Here is a 19,569-nt window from a genome sequence, read left to right on the forward strand (position 1 = left end):
AATTCGCCAGTTTCATCACACTGGATAAGCTTGACATATGGATTAACACATACAATCTTATTAGGGGTAAACAAGAATATCAATAGGCAAGGTAGGTATGGTGGTATATGCCTGTAGTCCCAGCTACTCTGAGAGGATTGCTTGAGTCCAGGAGATCAAGGCCAGGCTGGGCAACATAGTGAGACTCCCCACTCTAAAAAAGAAAAAGAATTTTGTTATGTTTATTTTATATTGAAAATAGTTCATCATGTTCTCCAGAGATCCTAATATAAAATATATAAATCATATATATATAAAATTCTGTGTACATATATATATAGACATATGTATAAAATTTCTTCATTTGTAAAACAGTCATGTCTGACAACAAAGACAGTGACACCTTCAGGTTATTTCTAAGTGGACCCCCCCCCAATAATATTAGTTCCATATATGTATGCATTAGTTTGTGTCAAAAAAAAAAAAAGATGGTGTTCCAAGGTCAAATGAGTTTGGTCAGTATTGGATAGAAAATGTTAATTGGGTTTCTTTTTTTTTTTTTTTTGAGACAGAGTCTTGCTCTGTCGCCCAGGCTGGAGTGCAGTGGCATGATCTCGGCTCACTGCAACCTCCGTCTCCCAGGTTCAAGCAATTCTCCTGCCTCAGCCTTCCAGGTAGCTGGGACTACAGTCACGCACCACCACACCCAGCTAATTTTTGTATTTTTAGTAGAGATGGGGTTTCACCATGTTGGCCAGGATGGTCTCAATCTCCTGACCTCATGATCCACCCGCCTCGGCCTCCCAAAGTGCTGGGATTACAGGCGTGAGCCACCGCGCCCGGCCGAATCGGGTTTCTTTAATGCTGAAATTCTAGCCATTAATATTCTAATGCTCACTGGATTTCCAAAAGTAGGATGAAACATGCAGGATCTCCCAAATAAATTTTTTGGCCATTGGACACTTGTTTTTCATGGAACATATGTGACACTAGCATCCTGTGGAATAGTCCTAGGGAATATTTCTTAATCTATCAGGAACAAATGTCTATTGTTGACTTTTCAAGAGAAGGTTCATGCCACAGTTGGTATCATCAGTGGAGCCAAAGATGAATTTGGTCCTGTATAGGGTCTAGATCTCAGCCTATGGCAAGAAACTCAATTTAATTAGTGTCCTAGGCTGGATCAGAATATCACAATGCTGACTCAAACTGAAGAAGATAGATTATAAAACCAGAATGCCCATTTTAATTTACAAAGAGAAATATAATTGTCAAGTGGCGCTAATATTATTGCCCTTTGATCAACACCTTCTCTGCTTGTAAAGGACAATTCCATGAAAATCCTTATCTTGTCAGAAGGTTGCAAGATGAGTATAAATACAGGTCTTGACATGTCAATTTATTCAGAGATATAATGGCCACATGTGTCTACACAGTGGGATATGCCTGCCAGCTGGACCAGATAGGGCATGGCCTCCGACCACCACTCCAACCTCAGAATTGGCTTCTGTGATGCCGTCTTTCTGTACTTCCCGTAATGACTAACCTTCATCTGATAGACACTTAGTTTCTGTCAATATGTTAAAACCTTCACCAGTTCAAGGATATTTAGATATACTAGACAGAAACAATGTCTAGTCCATGCAGAAGAGATGAAAACGATTACTTCATCTCAATTTACAGTGGCTCAATATTATTTTATCCCATGTGTATAATTGCTCATATCACAGTGAGACTATAAGCAGCAAATAAATGGGAAGCCATCTGTGTCTTTAACATGGCTTGGTGTAATATATATATTATATATAACATTGTAAATCTGTATAAAATATAATTACATGGTATATATTATTGTAAATATATATAATTGTATAATATATAATAAATATAATAATATATTATTATTATATGTCTGTGTATATGAGACAGAAAGCAAGCCAAGAAGACCTGATATGATTGTGCTTTCACCAACCCATTATAAATTTGCTCCATGGAAATTCATAGCTTGCCTCTCTTGAGGGCAATTTCTACTTTCTTAAGAGTACTTTAACATGGCCTGTTACATAGTATAAACACCTCTGATAATAGTTTTAAAATATATACTTTGATTCTTAGAAGTCATTTGATTCTTAGGCACCGAAGTCACCGCCCCCTTACGGAAAGTCAAAATGTTTTGGAGTTTATGCCCCGTCCCCAGCTGGAATCAATGATTCACTGGTGTTGGGAGAAGTCAAGGGAATAGAGGGACTCTGTGAGGCAGGATAAACCTCAAGGTGTCATTTATGCTTCAGAGCTCCCTGGAATCAGGATGAGGCTGGGACTTGCCCTGAAATCCTGTCTTTGCTTGGCTTCTTGCCCTCCCATCCTGCTGTCCTCACTCCCCTCCTGGTTTTTCTTGGGAGCCCTTCTTTAAATCATTTGCACTCAAATCCTTAGATCAGAGTCTGCATCTGAGAGAGTCCAATTTAGGAGACTTACTTTATAAGGTTGTTGAGAAAACCAATGAAGAAATTAACGTCAAATACTTAAAACAGTGCCTAAAACATAGGAATTTGCTGTTATCATATAAAATGTAGCCATAGTTTTGAAACTAATTTTTGTTTAAATTTTTTATCAATGTAATACATGCATGTGGTTAAAAATCAATTCAATCCACAAGGCTTCTGAAAACATGCTAAGTTCTCAGCCATCCTCCTCTCCACCCTCAGGATTACTCCCCAGGAGAATCACATTTAACCATTTCTGGTTTTAGGCTTTATGAGTTTACCTCCGTATTTCCAAAGACTTCCAGTTTATCTCTGTCTTTTATTAACTTGATATATCATCTGTTCATTTCCTGCTATGGAGTATGAGGGTTTAGTTCACTTACAACATCTCTCACTCTCTTTTTCTCCCTGCTCCAAAGAGAAGCATAGCACTATTTTTAGTTAACTGTATAATTTTAAGTAACATGTTTAAGTCTCTATTTGTTCTGTCAACTGCAGAGCCATCTCTTTACTCTCCACGTAGTACCCCAGTCCTCCCTTCCCCTCCTCCCTCCCACCAAGCGTTCCCTTCCACATGGTCAAGGATGATAGCTTTTGTGTTCTCGTGAAATCTTTCATGCTTTGTTTATAGGTTGTTCCAAAAATTGCAAGTCAGTAAACACTCTTGACTTTAATATGGCTACCTTATTATTTCCTGCAGAGCCAAAAAAATACGCAGTGATCAAGTATTCCTCTCAGTGTGGATTTTAGTGCCACTCAAAGAAAACACCCAAGTGCATCATCCTTTCATACGCCACCAAATGCTCAAAATCACACCACGTTTTACTTTCAATTAAGTTATTTATTTTAATTGACATTGAAATTGTACATATTTATGGGTTACCATTTGATATTTCCATGCGTATCTATGTTGTATTCATTATTTCGTGCATTTATCATTTTCTCTTCTAGCTACTTTGTAATGTACAATACCTTACTGTTACCCAGTCACCCTACTGTGCAACAGAACACCAGAACTTACTCCTCCTATCTAATTTTAAGTCTGTACCCATTGACCAAGCTTTGCCTCTCCTCCCCTGACCCTTCCCCACTCTCTGGTAAACACTGTTCTACTCTCTGCTTCTATGGCTTTTCTTTTTTAGATGCCACATATGAGTGAGATCATGTGGTATTTGTCTTTTTGTGTCTGGTTTATTTCACTTAACATAATGTCCTCGGGGTTCATTTATGTTGCTGCAAATGACAGAATTTCATTCATTTTATGGCTAAACAGTATTCCGTTATGGATATGTACCACATTTTCTTTATCCATTCACAGTTGCTGGACACTTAGGTTGATTCCATATCTTGGCTGTTGTGAATAGTGCTGCAGTAAACATGAGGGTACAGATGTCTCTTTGACTATATTGATTTGTCTTTGTATATACATCTAATAGTGGGATTGCTAGATCATATAGTAGTTCCATTTTAGACTTTTTGAGGAACCTCTATGCTGTTTTCCACAAAGGCTGTCTTAGTTTGTAATCCCACCAATAGTATGTAAGTATTCCCTCTTCACGTCCTCACCAACGCTTGTTTTCTGTCTTTTAGATAATAACCATTTTAACGGAGTGAGGTGGTATCTCACTCCAGTTTTGTTTTGTTTTGTTGTTGTTGTTGTTGTTGAAATGGAGTCTCGCTCTGTCACTCTGGCTGGAGTGCAGTGGTGTGATCTCGGCTCACTGCAACCTCCACCTCCTGGGTCCAAGCGATGCCTCAACCTCCCGAGTAGCTGGGACTACAGGCACACACCACCACGCCCAGCTAATTTTTGTATATTTTTTAGTAGAGACGGGGTTTCACCATGTTGGCCAGGCTGGTCTCGAACTCCTGACCTCAAGTGACCTGGCCGCCTCGGCCTCCCAGAGTGTTGGGATTACAGGCGTGAGCCACCGTGCCCGGCCTCGCTGTGGTTTTGAAAGGCATTTCCCTGATAAGTAGTACATCACATTTTATTGCACAATTGGTTTATGTTTGTTTCTCTTATTGTTTCTTATAAAACCATGCATTTGTTTCTTATGCTGTTTGTTTGTTTTGCCAGAAATTTCTTATTGCCCTTCCTTTTGAAATCATTATTATTAGTATTATTATAAAAAGAAATGTGTATCTTCTTTAGGAAGTGGCTAGCATCTTTTCACTTCTTACTTTTTCTTCAGCATTGAATCCAACAGTTTTTCTCCTGGAAGCTCAATGACTTCTTGTTCTAATTTGGAACAGCTGCTTCATATTTGGATTGTGACTTTCCCCGACAGCTTTGATTTTTCCTGAATTTTCTTGTTTCTTTTTTCACATTCTCAGATTCTTCCAAAATCTGAGATATTTTTTCATTACTATGGAATCCCCCTTTTTTCTGCAGATTTTTCCCCTTACAGCCTCTGCCCCTATGCTCTGCTGTGGACTGGCTGCTGTCTAGAACTGCTGTACAGCTGTCGCAGTGGGGCTCCCTTGTGTTGCTCTCTTGAGTGACTTCAACGCTGTTTCCTGGGTCCTTTGTCTTCCTCTTCCTTAGTTCATAACCTTATTTTGCTGAAGTACCTATTCAACTTTGTAAGAAAAAGTATGTAAGGATAAAATTATGTAAAGAGAAGATGTCTAAGTCTTTGTAAGTTCCAAAATGGGCCTTCCTCTGTTCTGGCCCTGGCCAGACAGTTGAGCTAGCAATAGAATTCTTGGTGGGAGATAACTTTCTCTCAGAACTTTGAAGGCATTGGTCCTCTGATTTTAGCTATATAGTTTTGCTATTGAGAGGTATGATAGCAGTTTGATTTATGTTTCTTTGTATGTGGCCCTTCATTTTCTCTCCAAAATCTTTTTGGATTTTAAAAGATCTTTATCTTTGGTGTCCTGCAGTTTCATGGGGGAATAGTCTAGGTGTGGATTGTTTTTCTTTCATCTTGGTTGGCACTCAGTAGACAACTGGAAGGACTGGGAAAAGCAATGGAGAGCTCAGTGTTTTGGGGTGAGATTGTAGGCTGACTGGCTTTTTTAGGGTAAGTGAGAGGAGAAGCACTTTACTTTGGGGTACCCACATCCACATTAGAATGTTTTCTCAATTTCTTTCTCTTACTTTTTTGAGATTTTAGGCCCAGATGGGGTTATTCTGCAGGTAGAAATAGTGGGGAAGTCAGCTGTTCCATAAAGAGACCTCAGCAAGCACCCCCTGGGAACTCATGGGGGACTTGCCACCTCTGAGTGCTTAGCCCCCGCCCCCAACACTTTGCTGAGCAGGTGCAGCTCCCCTGGGGTAGTCCTGCATAGCTTCTACATTCTACTTTACATCCTTTGCTTTTTATCTTTCCTATTTAATGAGGTATCTAAAAGCTAATATTAGGTCTCAGACTTAACCTGTCCTAAAACATTCCAGTAAGGGTGTGCCCTAAAATGTCAACAAAGGCGGTAGTGGTTGGTGAATTCCCCTAATTTCCAAAACAAAAGGCACTAAAGAACACTGGGTGATTTCCAGATGTCTATTTCTTTTCTTTACAACCAATCATCTTGTTTCAATTTTTTTTTCTAATGGCAGAACAATTTGTTTAAAAGAAATAGTCTCATGCCGGGCGTGGTGGCTCACACCTATAATCCCAGCACTTTGGGAGGCTGAGGCAGGCAGATCACGAGGTCAGGAGATTGAGACCAGCCTGGCTAACATGGTGAAACCCCATCTCTACTAAAAATACAAAAAATTAGCCTGGCACAGTGGCACGCGCCTATAGTCCCAGCTACTCGGGAGGCTGAGGCAGGAGAATCGCTTGAACCCGGGAGGCAGAGGTTGCAGTGAGCCAAGATTGTGCCACTGCACTCCAGCCTGGGTGACAGAGTGAGACTTTGTCTCAAAAATAAATAAATAAATAAATAAATAAATAAATAAAAATAAAAATAGTCTCAGTGTTGGGGAGCTGCATTTGCAAGCTGATCTGGTTGAAAGTCAAGGGAAAAGTCGCACTTCCCCACTTGCTGCAGCTCCCTGTAGGGCTGCTAGGAGCCCCAAGGGTAATGGTTCCCAATCCCCTGAGGTAGGTCTTTAGAATGCAGATTTTGCCCTACTCTCTGGAATCTAATTTCCTTACAAGCTCCCTTGGTGATTCTGGTCCACAATTTGAGATAGGCTGCTAGAGTTGGCAGAAACAATCAACCTAAGAAAGAAGCTTGGGTGGCTCAGACAATACAAGGAAATGTGTAGGGATGTTTTCATTGGAAGAATTTATCTCTTTATTTTCCCCTGACATCTCAAGAGACACTTAGATCTCTGCCTTAAATGCAAAAGAAGCAAAACGACAGATTAAGGACATGTGTTGCAATACTTCTGGAGCTGATAACACTGACCATATGCAAGATGGTCACACATCATAATCTCTGAGGCAGAATTGACTTTGCTTGTTTTTGACATTGTTGCCAAGAATAAAGGCAGAATTCTGGGTACACATGAACATAAAAATAGAAATAATAGACACTGAGGACTCCAAAACAGGGAGGATTGGAGGCATATGACAGATGAAAAATTACCTCTGGAGTACAATGTTCAATATTTGAGGAATGGGTACGTTAGAAGCCAAATTACCACTATTATACACAATCGACTCACGTAACAAACATGCACATGTACTTCCTGAATCTAAAATTTGAAAAATTAAAAAAAAAAAAAGAATAAAGGCAGACCCCCCAGCAAGTTTTCACCTTCTACACTTTTTCAAAATCCCCAGTCCGCAGCCATCTACCTTTTCCCATCGACTTTGCACAACTTCCATCTGCGGGTGCAGGCTAGGGATACCCTTACTGGGGACGCCAGAAGGGGTTTCTGATTTGCATCCTTGGTTCAGCTCCCTGAGATATTCTTACCTAATGGGCATGTGTGGATGTTCCATTTACTAACTCAGATTCCTCCTTTTGGGATGTTCAAGATTCCTGTTTTTTCTTCTTCTACAGATCTTAGTGGGGAGCAAAAGCACACAATAAATACAGAGTTAGGGAGGCAAAGGCTACATCAGGGAACACAGGTTTTTCCATGGGCCCATTGATTCTTTACAACCGGGGCTGATCTGGGAGTTGCTTCCCCCAGTTAGGGACAAATCCAGCTGGGGAAATCTTAGATGCCACCCCGGAGATACTCGAGACCATATGTCACAGAGTTCTGTGGACAAGGTAAACTGATGCCTATTTACTTTCCTTAAACTGGCACCAAGCCTGAGCACAGAGCTGCTGCTGCCCTATGTCTAAGCATGGAGGAGGCATTTTCTTACCATCAAGGTAAACTAGTGGTATGAATAACATGTACCATGGCCCTTCTCCACCTCCCTTCCATTCATACCTCTCACCTCCCTTCCTGCAACCACTCTGTTGCTTATAATAACAGCCATGTTTCTCTGTTCCTTATAATAACTCATGGCTCATACTCAAATTAGCATCTTTATCTTTGAAACACACATTTACATTTCTCATCAGCAGGCTTTAAACAAATGATTTGCCTGCAGTAGGGCTGAGGTACAACTGTACACTTTCCCAGGAGCTGAACAAGCAGACCCTTCAATTTAGGCTCAATAATGAGATACCTGAGCCACCTCTTCTCACAAGCACAGCCATGGAGCGCATCTTTCTGCACGTGAGCAGTCTTCTGTGATCAAACCCTTAGGAGAAAATTGGTTGCCTCATCATTACAAATAATCCTGTCACGTAAGAGGTTTTGGGAAGTGCCCAGGGTATTCACTGGCTGTGTAAACTTGGGAAGGTCACTTAACCTTTCTGAGACTGAGTTCTATATGTATAACATGGCAATAACACCATCTATCCATACAGTTGTCTTGAAAAGCTAATTCATCATATTAAATGAAGGTATCTTCAAACTGTGAAGCACTGACTTACTTTTAACCCAAATTTCCTTGGCTGTTCTGTGCCTGCTCAGTGTCCAGCTTCCAAGTCTTCCCCAGCATTTCTCGAAGCCACTGGGGTGGGGTCTTGTGTGCACCTGAAAATGAGTCCACAGTTCCCAACGCCCTGCCCTGCCAAACCTGTGCCTTTCCAGTGGGCACAATGTGTTTCTCCCTGTGCCGGCATCCTGGCCAAGGCTCTCCTGTGGCTCCAACAGGACAGCCCTTGCTGGTGGCTGCCCTGACCCCTCAGGACCATAAAGCCATGAAGAGCAAAGGAGAAGTATGCTCTTGCCCTTTGGCTTCCCAGGGTAATGTAACTTGGTCCCCAGTGTGTGAATATAGACAAACAGCTCTTTTCTTGTAGTATGATACACATAACATACAACTTGCCACTTTAACTATTTAACACTTTATTAAATCTATTTGAACTATTAACTAAATGTATGATTCAGTGACATTAAGTATATTTTCAGTGTTGTCCAACCATTTCCACTGTCTAGTTTCAGAACTATTTCTTCACCTTAAAAGGAAACTCACACCCACTGGCATCTCCTCCCCATCCCTTCCACCTTCAGAGCCTGGCATCCACTCCTCTGCCTTCTGTCTCTATGGACTCACTTATTCTGGACGTTTCATATAAATGAAATGTGGCCAAGGCTGTCTGGCTTCTTTCGCTTAGTGTCATATTTTCAAGGTTACTCTTCTTGTTTTTCCTTGGTTTTCTTTCTCTCCTTAGGACCAGGCTTGCACCGGGGGGCTGGGATGAGGATGGGTTTGGATAAGCATTACCACAAGGCTTCTTTCCAGGATTCCTGGTCACTTTCAGTGATAAGCCCTGCTGCTTCCTGCCTCCTCAGCGTGGGTTTTTTGCCCTCTGTAAACATATCCAGATGAGTCTACTCCAGCTCCCAGACATACCCAGAGGTATGTGAACAGCAGTGAGTAATGGCTGTGCTCCTTCCTAATAGGCTTTCACACCCAATCCACCAGTTTGCCAGCCATGCCCACATTTGCCTGAGCCTGAGAAGTCCAAGTAAATGCTGAAGTGGAGATGCTGACTAGAGTGCTTATAATAGTATGATCTTATATTTTGGCATAAAGTAGGTTAGGATGTTGCTAGAAATCCTACTTTCTTTAGCATTTGAGCACCATTTTTCTTTCTGTACATTGCTAAGTATAGAACACATTTGTATTTTTCCAGAATCTTCCACAGACTTGCTTTTCAAGTGCTTTTGACTTTTCTTGTGTAAATCCCATCCGATATAATTCTGATACCTCTGATGATGTGGCTCCGTTTATGTGTAGGGGTTTACTGAGGAAACTTTTAACAAAGATTCAATATGAGAAATTGTTTACAATTTACAGCTAATATATAGAAACTGAACAAATTGAGAAATGCAGGATTCTTGGCTTCTTTGTCATATTAAATTATTTATTTGGGAAGTTTCAAGACACGGCTTTACCGTAACTCTCTCTTCTCTCTAGGAAATTTGGTTTGATGAAATTTTGTTTTGTGTTTTTTTTCAAAAATTTAAAGTAAATTTTCAGAATGTATTTCTGTGTATCCCTTTTCCTTTCATAGCTGCTGTTTCTGCAGTTAAATTTTACATTTAACATTGGCCTATGTCGTGCATAGTAACAAGACAGAGAGGAAACCATCATAAAAGGGAATAAATACCAGGGAAGAAAGTAAAGTCTTTAACCTTCCCTGCTTAGGGTCAGAATTTTACCCCAACAAGCATCATTTTATCTGCAAACATTCTTTGTAGTTCAAATATTAATACATCCTTGAACCTTCCTAACTGTACTCATCTTATTTTCTCATTCTTCTCTGTCCTATTTCACTACGCTTTACACAATGAGCCACTTCGATGCACTATATTTTCACATTTTTTAACTCTCATTTTCATGTTAGTGTGTAGGTGGCTTTGGTGTTTTTCAGACCCAAGTTACGTTCATATATGCCCCTCCTGCTTTCCTTTGCATCTGGTATATACCTGAACATATTTAATTCTGTATTATTTTTTGCTTGCAGATGTCAAATTAGTCTATGTAACTCAAAGGCTTAGGTTTATGCCTTTCCAGTCAAGCTGCTGTTATGGAAAACAAATACCCAAGCAATATGAACTTACGGATATGGAGGAAGGGAGACATATTTGGGACCAAGGCTCATTAGTAGGTTAGGGTCTGCTGCACCTACCCGTCTGCCAACATCTATCTGCCAATATTCCCAGACTTTCCTGTTTCTAAATGCTGATTTAGATAAATGCTTTTCTAACCAAAATGAAGCAGTATGGTATTTAAGTCAACCATGGAAATAAGCATTGACATATGTGCCCCCACCTGAAAGACATCAGGTTAGGTTTGATTTGAATCAGGCAGGAGGCCAGATGCAATCAAGTCCCTGAAGTCTGGAACTCCACCAGAAGAAGAGATCAGGCTCCCCTGCCCCAGGATCCTCCAGACTGCAGAAGATCTGGGGAGGTCAGAACTGAGCAGGGCTCCCAGATCTTTGATAAAATGTGATTTTGTAAACTAGAAGAAAGGGGGAAATGGCAAAAGCAGGCCTTTCTCTAAAAGGTCTAATAAACGGGATGATGCCGGGGTACTTTCCAGGCCTCCCTCATGCCATCTCTATCTCTACGATCACATCACAAGCCCCAGAGCACCCTGGCTCTACACGCAAGGCAGGCCACACACTGGACTGCTTGCATAGACCTAGAGCAGTTCAGTGGCTCAGTGAGGACTTGCTATCCCAACTGGACCAAGTTGGAAGCCCTACATGGTATGTGAGATCACGGAATTGGTATTTGATACCCCTGGAAATGGTTGCATCGTCATTTCACCAATACAGCTACACTTTCCTCTAAGGCCTGTGGGTTTGACATTGATCCTTATATATTTATTTGTTCATGGGCTTGTTAGAAAGCTTTTAGATTGAGATTTAGGCAAAAAAGAAAGTGAACTTGGTTTTTAGCTGTAAATTTCTCTAGACCATTCTTAGGTCAAACTAACCAGCTTCCTGCTGCAGAAATTGTTCAGTGCTACATGGGCATGTGAGAACAAATTTTGCGTGCTCAGTGCTAAGACACTTTCTCCCACCAACTCTACCTTTCTCATAACAAGATCTTAAAAGATGATTTCATTCCCTCAGTCCTTAGGTGCTGTCCTGTCCTTAGGTGCTGATGTCTAATCACCACACTGTTTGGTTCAGTCACCTGCTATCATCCTTCCAGTTTAGGGGTTCTGTCTCTTTAATCAGCAGGCAAAAAATTCAGACTCAGGCTTTTGACCCTGCAAAATGGAGAAGCATGTACTGCTTTTGAATTTAAAAAAAAAAAAAAAACAGTTAGAAATTTGACACTAAGACATCTAAGCAACTGGGTGGAGATCTGAAGTAGCAAGTGAAAATGATACCATTAATGATATTGATGATGGATGAAAAGGCAATTGCAAACAATTGGTTTTTTGTTCTTAACTCCAGTCAAACACTTACCAAAACAACTAAACTGGTTGGACTTCAACAATCTAAATGAAATCTTGAAGCATGAATGTATTTCCCATGCAGTATGGAAAGGAAGAGAGAGAGAAAGTAGTTAAAAAACTATCTCCATTCCTACCACACACCTTTGGCTTGCATTGTTCACCACCTTTTAAAGTAATGCCTGATGTGTTATATGCTGGTCCTCCAGAAATTCTAAACTTTCCCCAGAAGTGACCTTTGTTCTCCCAGTGCCTCACAACCCTCTTAAATACCAAAGAGCTTCAGGGGGCAAGGACAAGAATTTTCTAAAGGAAACCCTTCTCCGCTTGCACTGGACAGGCTGTCAAGACCCAGCAAGACACTTTGTCATGTTATCTCACTCCACATTCGCTTTCTCTCCTTGTAGCTACCTCATCCCTGAACTCCCAGCTCCAGCAGCTCCAGCTCCAGCTCCAGCAGCAGCAGCAGCAGCAGCAGCAGCAGCAGCAGCCTCCCCCGTCAACCAACCAGCACCCGCAGCCAGCCCCACAGGCGCCCTCGCAGTCCCAGCAGCAGCCGCTGCAGCCCACCCCACCCCAGCAGCCACCACCCGCCTCTCAGCAGCCGCCAGCTCCTACATCTCAGCTGCAACAGGCGCCTCAGCCCCAGCAGCACCAACCCCACTCCCACTCCCAGAACCAGAACCAACCATCTCCAACCCAGCAGAGCTCCAGCCCCCCGCAGAAACCCAGTCAGTCTCCAGGACATGGCCTGCCTTCACCGCTCACGCCACCCAATCCTCTACAGGTATGCTCCCCGTGCTTCCCGTCTGCCCCTAGGAGCACCAAGGACCTTTCCATGGGGTGGTGCCATCCCCAAAGGCAGAGGGACCGCAAAACTTAGCATCCAGTTCTGCAGCATCTAATTCAAATTGATCTCTTAGACATAGGGAAGAAGAAGCAACTAGAAGGCAACTGGGGATGCATGTAAACGAAACAAATAGAAGCCCATTTCTGTTGCCCTCCAAAGGATAAATGTTATCTGTTTCCTTCTGTGAGAGGCCAGCACTATAAGTGCATTTGGAGCCTGTAATAATTCCATTTTATGATACTTTTTGAAGGCAGCAAAGATAGCATCCAATTAAAATTATTACTAGCACAGTTTTGTAGCCCCATGGAGAACTGCATCTACTGTCCATGAGGCATGGTGGTTATTTCTCTATATTATGAATACAACAGTGTCTCACCTTAAGTACTTTGTGCTCTTTTGTTTCTATTTTTCTAAAGACTCTCTGGGGTTAGGAGGGCAAAGAAATTTAGCCCCAGTCTTATGTCCCAGATTCCAACCATTACTCCACAGACTAACAAGTACTCTAAATTCATGCCAAGAGCCTCAACCAATATGCATCTTTATAAAGGAATAAAACTTCTATAGGTTTACTTTATTACTGTGAGGCTGAGAGCTTCATAAATAGATATTTCAGGCTAACCATGAGAGCTCATCTATAACCTACCTATTGAGAAGGAATGGATAGGTGCATTCATATATATATATATATATATATATATGACTTTAAACTTCAGAAAACCATTTTTAACTTAGGTGTCTTTAAAATAAATTAGCTTCAAAACATAATGACTGTGATGTCATCATATCAGATCCAGAAATTAATAACTCAGCCAAGCCATCCATTCTTTGACTTGCACAATGACATTTTTCCCTGTGAGATTTCAGACAATTTCGTGTATTTGTAGTACTGTGACAAAGTTAAACAGAGTGAGCAGCCTGTGGACCTGTTTCAAGTGCCATCTCATCCCCTTGCCATAGTGGTGGGTATGAACCTCAGTCAGTCCGGCTCTCCCCAGCCTGAGAATGACAGTAGCGATGGTATCCTTGGCTCCTAAATAGAAAAGTATACAAAATAAAGACAGGTTGGTACACGGACAGAAAGGCAGGTGGATTAGAGACTTGGTATTTTAGAACTTAGTTTGTTGTCCCATAGCTTTGTCTTTTCCAATTTGGATTCTCAGTGGTGTGGCCCAAAGCATTCCTAGAAATGAACACATTTGGGAGAGATGAGTCATTGTGTTTTTCTGGGCTCTTGGGCCAGGGCTACTTTCAATTTGAACATTTTCATGAGTGGAGTTTCAAGATGTATTTATACAATTCTTAGGATGGTGAGACAACGTAACACCTTTGACCTAGGACTAAAATGAACATGGGCCAAAAACATCTTCATTGTCCACTTGACACCTACTGAAAGAGCAGGTGTCATCAAATTTACAAAAGGCATGATTACAGCAACCTTAATGTTGGCAGCATTTGGGATTCAACTTTATTATTCCAAAAAATTAATTTAATGCTTTTTAAGAACACTTACATTAGATGTACCTATATATACCATCTAATTTCTCTATTCCAGGCACCAAAATAGGTAAAATTACCAAAGAAAAATATTGCCCTTCCTTGAGGAGTGAAATTACTTAGGTGTGTCCCCAGTTGTCCTATATAGTCCAGTATTCCTTCCTATTCAGTGAAAGTTTTGAGCTCTGTGGACCTCAGCCTTCCCTGAACACTGTCAGTGTTTTATAAATTTCTGTTGGCCAGTGAGATCCCAGTGAAGACAAGCCCTGTTGAATGACTGTTGACAGGACTTTAGATGAAGTGACCACGCAGCCTCATGAAAATAAACTTAGGGGAATTTCCGAAAGTTCTCCTAACAGTTTCTCGTGGAAATCCCAGGGCTGTTTTGTTTTGTTTTTGCAACAAATGAAGGCTCAGAGCTACATTTCTTTCTTTGTAACACTGAGAGAATATTCTAATTTTTCATTTTTGAAGTTTTAACTTATAAACTTAATAAATATGTTTAGAGTACATTTAAATATAGAGGAGCTGTTACTCTAACTTCTGTGGATCTAACAGATGACCACCAAATGAGTAACTTGGTACAAATTTTTTTTAAAACATTACTGAGAAGATACAGAACTAATTTTGAACAAATCTGTGTCGGTAGGCATAAAAGGACTTTTTTCCTTTACTACAGGCATGTATAAAGGAAATAGAGAATATTTTGGTTTAAAAAAATTTTTTACACTAGCTGCAGGCTTTTTGAGTTTGTGGAACATGGAATGTTTGAACTTTTTAAAAAGAAAACTGTTTAAAAGGAATTGCAAAGATATTTAACTCTCCAAAGTAATGATCTTTATAAAGTGTTTTTGTTTGAAGATTATTAAGGGAATAAAGATCAACTAAATTCATGTATGATAGCCTAAATTTTATTTTACAATCCTTTATTTTCATATGGGCTTTATCTTTTTACATTATTCAAAAATCTGCTGGAGAGATATTAGTTTAGAACTATGCAATGTAGATTACCAGGGAAAGCCAGTCAATTAGGTTTTTTGCTTTAAAAACAAAACTTTGGAGGACAACAATTATTTCTAAAACTGTGCAGATGCTCCCATGTCTTTAGAAAAAAATAAATGTAAGTAGGTTGTGTGTTATATTTGGGTGAGGTCCTTTCCTGAGATGAAAAAAAATTAATAGTGTTGGTAGGTAGTAACACTCTAAACAAAAATTATCCAAATACCTCTTATCAGGCTTTTCTGCAATATTGCAGTGTAATTTTATTTTACTCTTTTACTGAATTCTGTGAAAAGGATTACATTTACAAAACCAAGTTGTTTTAAGATAGATAGGAGTCTAAAGTATTATCCTTTCAGAGACGCACAGGTAGGGGGATCACTTTGTTTATTAATTTTGATCACTCAGCATTATAGGAGGTCTGGTGGTCTAAAGCAGACTCTAGAAGCTGCCCCTGGAGATCTGTCTATAGATTCTCCATTGAGACTCAGGACCCACCCACCCATGGCTTTGTTCTTGCCCAGGAGGCTTGAGGAGAGAAGTTCTAGACAGGAAATGCAAGGGCAGAGGTCTTCAGGGCCTAGCAGTCCCTGTAAATAAGTAAAGTAATCTTGGTTTTAGAACCCAAAATCAAATTTATAAAAACAGTGTGTGGGACAAACAAGATGCACTGTGAGCTGAATTTAGTCCTTGGGTGCCAGGATGGAGAGCAGTCCATACTCCTTATTTTTGCTCAAACCCACAGTCCACAGGCTGTGCCTGAATCTAAAACTAAAAATATAGACTGTGTTTGATAGAAGCAGAAACATAAATGGAAGCAATCTTTTGGGGCAAAAAACATGATCTAGGTAAAAAAAAAAAAAAAAAATTCAATACGTAATTTTAATCTGGATAGAGACCCCATAAGCATAAGAATGGTGAAATAAAAGCCTCCTTTCTATGACCTTTAAGAAGAATTTTCTTGAAAAGAAAACTCCTTGGGAGTTTTTATTTGCACTGGTAAAATTTCAGACATCTTATAAAAGCCCTATTGTGCACATATTCCCTCTTGAGTGGTCTGGAGATATGCTGGGCGTGGTTGGAGCCCAGTCATGGTGTAGGTGGAAGAGGGTAACCAGAGGGCTTGAGTCCCCCTTCTAGTTCTGACCCTGCCTCCAACTAACTCATAACTTTGGATAGGTCACTTTAGCTCTCTGGACTTCATTTCCCTCATCCGTGTGGTCTGAGGTCTTTTTCAGACCTATGAATCTATAATCTCAATGTTAGTAGGCCTCTGGAATTTTATTGGCTATTGAAAACTCGATGGTCCTGAAGATTCTCTGAGTATTCTTCAAGGTCAGGTTAATTTCTTCCCACTCAGCTGGGTGGCAGAGTGAAAAGAGAGTGGAGGACAAACATAAGTGGGATAATGATAGCAGAAGCAGATTTTATCTTAGCAAGAGAGTCCAAATTAAAGTCAAGTTTTTATCCTCAGAGAGTCACTGCTATAAGCTCTGGTCCCAGATTGCTTTTCCACACCTATACATTAGAGAAGCTTAAGAAACCAAATGCTGCATTTAACCTTGGCCTCCCGCGTACCATCTTGCATGGCAGGATGCAGGATAATCTTTTCCTTTTCTTGTTCTATTGCACATTTTAATAAATAACAGAGGGAGAGAGAGATCAGTAGGAATTGGACAGTGAAAGCTATCTGTGCTTATATGAGGAATGAGGGGCACGGTCACCTCCTCGGAGGTGAAGTTGCTTGAGAGCGTGAAATGTATTCTCAACCGTGTGCATTTGCTAATGGAAAGGTCTAGTTACCACTCAGGCACAGCAGAGTAAAACTACATCGGAATCCCACCTCTGTTGCGCAGTGGGCATTGCCTTCTGGTCTTCCCATTTGAGATATTTTCCCACTGGCAAACTTAGTACTAAGTTCCAAAGTGCATACATAATGGGAGAAGGTGGTACATTATCACTTTTTAAAATAAAGAGCCCAAAGCCTTGAGAAGGAGCTAGACCTATAGGACTTTCAAGTTCTCTAAAGCAAATGGTCTCCAATCACGGGTCTGCCCTATGGAAAAGACCCAGTGTCCTAGGCCAAACCCCCTCCCCGCCAGCAATTAGTCTTAATCAGTTTACCACAATATTACTCAAGGCTCTGTGGGACTAGGTTTGTTTTTTCATCTATAAAAGGGAGGGGGTAAAATTAAATACTTTCTAGAACTCCTTCAGTTCCATTGGAGTTTTATGTTACAAACCCCTAAAACTGTGTAGAGTTGGGTGACTATGTGGGTGTATTCATATAACTCCTTTGTGTGGCCACTGTAAATATAGAACTCAGACATCTCTGTACCTACACAGGGCTAAATCACTATGCAGAATTCTCCTAGCCAGGACTGAGATGATGGTGAGGCTTGGAAGCACTCATCTCAGATGCAGAATTTAAGGGTGTACTCAAAAATTCAGATAATGTTTGAATGAAATATTTTCAGAAATCAAAATGAACGCCAAAAGTCTATGAACAACAAAATTTCAAATTTTTAAATGCAGGATCAGTAACAGTATTGAGCCATATTGGAGTCTGAGGCAAAAGAAAAAATCAGTCATATGAACATTTAGTGATCATGAATTTTTGGCATTCATTCTTAAAATATTGTAGTAAGGTCTTATTCATCTTGATTACTACGTTTCTGGACTCACCTTTAAATGTGGTTCCTGAAATGAGTGCCTCATTCATCTCACCCTCATCCCTCTCAGCTTTGCTACTGGCTGTCTAAATGATTTAGTTAGCAAAAATCCGCCAAAGTCAATGACATTCTGTCCATTGTAAATTTCGGCCAGGTCTTTGATCTCACTTTCTAGTTGAACTTGAACATTGCACCAAATTTTGCACAGTAAAAAAACAAATGCATGTTGGATAACAAATTGGGGCAAGGAAGGGGCTAGAAATCCATCTTCCTCATTGCACAGATCTAATAAAGCAATTATTTTTTATTGAACTGAAATGTTATAACAATCAAATAACTCTTTTGGCTGACATTTTTCACTGAACTAATTTATGATTTTATGAAATTAAGTAAGTTTAGTAAAAATAATGGAAGTATCACTATGTAGACAACATTCTGTCAGAGCAATCCGAGTTCTGAGGACCTTTGGAAAACTAGAAGAGTCCACATGGGGTAGGCAAGGCTTCCTCTTGGCTAAAAAGCCAAAGAAAACTTTATTACTATGGAAAAGAAAATCCATCTAAGCTCAGAGAGTTATGAAAATCAAATATAACATACTGATGAGAATGCTTTTGTATGCTATAAATTTGTTAAGCAAATGTTGATTAGCCTAAAGATATAAAAGAGTATGAATTTATTTCTGTTTATACTACCTTCCAGAAAATTGAGGGCTTCATTCATGATTCACTCATTCAGTGAGAGATCGGGTGGGAAATGAGAATCCCTTTACCCAACTGTATTAAGTACTGAATAAAATAAACATAACATATTTACCCATATACTCTGCAAGGGACAATTTTTCCTTTTATGAAAGAAAGAAAATCTCCTTAAAAAAAACTCTCAGTTCAACATTACTGGCATTTCAAAGAATTTATTACACGCATTTGAGATCCAGGAGGAACAACAAAGTTTATATTGCTTTGAGAGTGGCAGGGAAAAAATTAATTTACCAAGAATCTACTTATATACTGTAGTGCTTCTTTGTCGTTGTCTAGATTTACCATTCCTGGGTACTGCTCCGTAGATTAGTCAAATCATGTAGAAAGGGGTTTAACAAAGCAGGAAGCATGTTCACACCACTGGCTATGGAAACTCACGTCAAGTAGCGATAGATGATGAGGGTGCCAGACTCAAAGGAGGATGGGAAGATTCTTGCAGTGTTTGAACATGGCAAGTGATCACTTCTCAAAGAAAAGAGAACCACTGTGATCCTGACAGTGGGGGTAGAGCAATGGTCTGTCTGCAGCAAGCTCAGCAAAGAGCCTAAAGCCACATACACTGTCCAGTCCCTTCACTGTTGGATGGTGGTTGATAAAACTAATCCCAAAGTCTAGCTCAGAATGCTTCTGAAACAGTTTTGCCTTCATGTGCATAGATGCAGGGTCTAGTGGCAATTTGAGATGCCCAAAATGTGCCGGCTGGCACTTTGCTCTGAATGAGCAGTGCTTGGCCAGTATTTATGTGAACTTAATACAATATTCTAGTGCTTTCATGATCACAAGTTATTTCTCATCTTGTAGCTTCAATTCATTTCCCACAAGTTTGGGGTAAATTTTCCACTGGTTTTTAAATTAACTTCCAAAGCATAGACTTGCAAGTGAATATTCTCCACGTTGTAAAGAAAGCACTTTTATCATGATTTGTAAATATTTATTGAGCACCTA

General features: G+C 40.2%; 1 protein-coding gene and 1 non-coding gene across 5 annotated transcripts in view; one reads left to right on the forward strand and one right to left on the reverse strand.

Moving 5' to 3' along the window:
• POU6F2 (POU class 6 homeobox 2) overlaps nucleotides 1-19,569 on the forward strand; it is a 491,076-nt gene that overhangs the window by 349,104 nt on the left and 122,403 nt on the right. For all 4 annotated transcript variants that reach the window (XM_057302852.1, XM_057302850.2, XM_057302851.2 and 1 more), the window contains exon 5: nucleotides 12,259-12,638. In XM_057302852.1, coding sequence (XP_057158835.1) covers nucleotides 12,259-12,638 — 380 coding nt within the window. The remainder of the gene's footprint in view (nucleotides 1-12,258; nucleotides 12,639-19,569) is intronic.
• LOC112440578 (small nucleolar RNA SNORA20) lies at nucleotides 1,608-1,739 on the reverse strand. The gene has a single exon (XR_003028608.1). It is a non-coding gene; the product is annotated as a small nucleolar RNA SNORA20 (small nucleolar RNA).

Source organism: Pan paniscus, chromosome 6 (assembly GCF_029289425.2).
Source record: "Pan paniscus chromosome 6, NHGRI_mPanPan1-v2.0_pri, whole genome shotgun sequence".
In the NCBI taxonomy this organism is placed as follows: Eukaryota; Metazoa; Chordata; class Mammalia; order Primates; family Hominidae; genus Pan; species Pan paniscus.